Source organism: Asparagus officinalis, unplaced genomic scaffold, assembly GCF_001876935.1.
Source record: "Asparagus officinalis unplaced genomic scaffold, Aspof.V1 AsparagusV1_Un109, whole genome shotgun sequence".
Classification (NCBI taxonomy): Eukaryota; Viridiplantae; Streptophyta; class Magnoliopsida; order Asparagales; family Asparagaceae; genus Asparagus; species Asparagus officinalis.
Window position 1 is genome coordinate 1 of NW_017972375.1, and position 3,973 is coordinate 3,973.

At 43.0% G+C, this 3,973-nt stretch overlaps 1 protein-coding gene across 1 annotated transcript; it reads right to left on the reverse strand.

The window, feature by feature from the left end:
- Window positions 1-444: 444 nt before the first annotated feature.
- LOC109827293 (putative cyclic nucleotide-gated ion channel 15) lies at window positions 445-2,209 on the reverse strand (the record flags this gene model as incomplete). The annotated part of the gene is made up of 4 exons (XM_020394288.1): window positions 445-1,255; window positions 1,341-1,577; window positions 1,664-1,775; window positions 1,857-2,209. Coding segments are annotated over 4 exons (1,314 nt in total), but the record flags the coding sequence as incomplete, so codon positions are not given.
- Between the last annotated feature and the right edge of the window lie 1,764 nt (window positions 2,210-3,973).

Consider the following 3,973-nt stretch of genomic DNA (forward strand, 5'->3'; position numbering starts at 1 on the left):
AGTAAGACTAACATTTGAACAGGTCATGATCTGTTTGAGCCCTTCAGAGTTTGTCTGGGCTTGATTCCGACTGTCAAGGAGTTGACTTGTAGCCTATCTATTTAAATTCCATCTCTAAGGTTCAGCCTTTTGGTAGCGGTGTTCTTATTCTATATTATGTTGGAGGGAGATAAGAAACTATGATAGTAGGAAATATGTTGGTGTGGAGGTTTAGTGAATTATGTTCTCTCATTCTGTATTGCAGGTTTGTACTTGAGTAGTTTACCCAAAGAGGTCCCTAGTTTTGAGCATTTGGTGCCTCAATATTTAGTAAGTTCATTTCACATTTCTTTGACACTTTTATCCTGTTTTCATCTTATTCTTGTTGTCCCTCTAATTTTGCATTGCGTACCTTGCTTCGGGAGAATGGAGGAGTAAATGTCAGGGACTTAAGTTGATTAAAAGTTTAAAAATTTTCCGATCTAAGAATACCTTCTATCTGTGATAATGCAGTGCACTCTATTATATTACTTGTATTTGACAATGACAAATACTATACGCGCGCACACACATTGGAAGTACACATTCAGTAACACAAGGCAAAGCTAGTTAGCTCTCTTCTTCATCTCCAGAAAAATCTGGCTCGGCTGGCTTCTTCAGCAACTTACCACCTCCACCTTCCAAAACCCAATCCTTCAGTTGCACCCTTCCTCACACTTGCGACTAGCCGGCCCACGAACACTGCTGCTGAAGCTGGTTCAGGCTCTGTTACTGACTCTGTGAGGCTGAGCCCAGCTGCCATCTTCTGCCTGTGTCGCCTCCATGCAGCTTGAATGAAACAAGCAGCCCATGTTCGCCAGTGCTGTGAGTAAAACCTAAACTTATGACGAATCCGCTTGCTGTGGAGTCGCCGAAACTGTGCAGCAACAAACCTTAAATCATCAGCGACAAGAGCAAAGGTCTCAACCTCTGACACAGCACTGACAGTGCGAGTAGAGGAGGGTAGAGCGGCTGCAGTACTTGCACGGGGGTCTAGTGCCCACGTTAACAGCTCTTCACCACAGAAGTCCCCTGGGCCAATTCTGCATGAGTTGAAGAATCCTGTACGGCCACCATTAGTAGTTGTGGAGTCAAGGTGACCCCTGATGATGAACAACATCTCATTCACTGGGTCAAACTCTCGTACCACACATGTATCAGGGGTGTAGAGTGCTGGCTGAAGACGCTCACAAATGGCATCGAGCATCCGTTCATCCATTTGGTCGAACAGTGGTACCTGCGAATCAAAACCAGTGTATACCATTGTTAGATGTCATGCTAGGTGTCTTAGGATGTAGAATATCCGGTTGAGTTCGACTTACTCGTCGGACGAGGTCAAGGCAGAGATGGCGCTTGATATCTCTACGCAGGTCCAGAGGGAGGCCCCTGAGCAAGGCCTCCTCATTCACCCCTTGCGTTGCCATCCACTTGTACTGATGATACCTCCTAACGCATTGCCTCAGCTCTAATGGGAGCTGACGATGTCGCATCCACCTCTCTGTGTCTGTCTTCTTGCTCCTCCATTCCTCCAATCGAACTGTGGTTGATTGTAGATATGACTGCCAACATATAGACATTACTATTATCAGTTTCACTCTTAGAGTTCTGAAAGTGTTATAGAGTCTTCTTTAGACAGATGACTGACCTGCATGTTTCCAATGAGCAATCCAAATAGCACCAAGCCTAGGATGGCGATGACAATAGCAAATAAGTTCTCTCCGACATAAGTGCTGGTTGAGAAATCCTGACCCAAGGAACTGCAAGATTTGCTTAACATGGGGTCAAGTGTTCATTAATCTTGCAAGTTACCAGAGACATAACTGATGGTGACTAATTACCTCAGGTTCTTCAGTCCCCACCATAAGCAGTAGAAGTACTTCTGTAGGAAAGGTGCAGAGGTGACTTTTTCATCCACTGCATCGGCATACATTCCAAATTTGTAGAATCCTTTGCTAGGGTTGCATAGATCTGTTAGATTACTGGACTGGAACCATAGATTTCTGGAGCTGTCTGTGTTTCTACAGTCGAAGAATTGGTATTTGCATTGTGGTGATTCAAGAAGGCAGGCCTCTCTCCAGCATGAATCCTGTCGCTCTATCGCTAGGAGATACCAACAAGCACCAACAACCTTCACTTGCAAGATAAAAGGTACCTTATAGATAAATAAGGAGAAGTCACTGGAATTTCTTGAGGAAAGTCAAGGAAATTTGTGAAGTCCAATTATCAAGATTTTGTTAAATGGAGTTATGATCAGCTTAGTTATGAGCAAGGTTTTAAATATCGGATGTCGGGTTCATGTCGGACGGCTGAAATCCATATCGGATAGCGGAAATCGGGGATATATCGGGGGACATGGACTAAATATCAGATTGCCATATCGGGTGGTGCGCATATGTATAATATCATGTCCTAAAAGTAATCAACTGCTTAGAAAGCGTACAAGGGGTGATAATTTCACTTCTCAATTGATTGGGAGTTTCTAATTTCAATTTAATTTCAGCAGCAACTTGGTACGAATTCAAGAGAGGGAGGGAACAGACATTAAGGAGTGTCAACTGTTAAGTATCTCACTCTCTCCTATGCATTAGCATTTAAATATGTTGCATTTCAATTTTATAATTCAATTACTAACTTGAAACTAATTTTATTTGACAGGGCAAAACTAAAAAGAAGGGGAAAATTAAAAAGATTCAACGGGAAAACTGAAAAGAAGGTGAAAATTAAAAAGATTCAAGGGGAAAACTGAAAAGAAGGGGAAAATTAAAAAGATTTAAGGGGAAAACTAAAAAGCTTACCTAATTTTATTCGGCACGAATTTAAACTGCAGGGGAAAAAAAGTTAAAAGTATCGAGAAGAGAGAGAGAGAGAGAGAGAGAGAGACCTGACGGCTGAAGCCTCAGGAAGCAAGAGGCGTCGAAGACGGTCGAAGGCGTCGAAGGCGGTCGAAGGCAGTCGAAGGCGGCTGAAGGCGGTCGAAGTTGAAGGCTGTCGAAGACTCGAAGGCGTCGAAGCTGAAGGCGGTCGAAGCTGAAGGCGGTTGAAGGCGTCGAAGGCGGTCGAAGCTGAAGGCCATCGAAGGCGGTCGAAGGAGGTCGAGTCGAGTGAGAAACGAAGAAGATGAAGACGGATGTTCTCTTCCCAGTCTAGCCCTAGCTTCGTTTTTTTTCTTTCTATCAACTTGTTTTCTGGGTTCGGGTTCGTAAAAAGTCCCTCAAATTCAACGCATAGTCAAATGGGTTTGGGTTTTCATCACAAAACCCAAACCCAATAAGTCAAAAAAGCTGTAAACCAATATCTGGAGAAATCAGCCGATTTTTCTAAGGTTAAAAAGCGGCCGACATGACCGATATTTCCCCGACATCTCCGATTTTCTCCTGAATTCCGATATACGACTCAAAATAGGCCGATTCGTGTCGCTTGGCCCTTCAATCCGCTATGTCGGCCGACATGTCCGACATGTCGGCCGACATTTAAAACACTGGTTATGAGATGTATTTAGTTTCTTGTGTTAATATCTAGTACATACATAAAACAAAAGAGAAGGCCTAACCAACTCCTTCCATGAACATTTTGCTGAATCATTTAGAAATAGGTGCTATAGATGCCTGTAAGAACATTGTTACTGACAAAGTTCTTGATTTTGAACTGAATCATCTGAAGTAGGGACTTTTTGGTTCTAAGGTTTTCTCCACTTGCTCGTTTGGTTTCAAAGTGCGTTCACTTTCGAGGTTTTCGTTCTATCTCTGTCTTCTTCCTTTCCTTTCTTTTTGTTTCCCCTTCCAATGCTTACCTCACTTTAGATGTCTCTAGCACTTGTGTTGACATATTAGTAATAGATAGGGTGTTATTTGTAAGTTGTGTTGTAAGGGCCTATATAAGCCCATCTTATGGAGTAATAACATAAGGGTTTCAATTATTTATGGTATCAGAGCCAAACCCTAGCCGCCACCCCCCT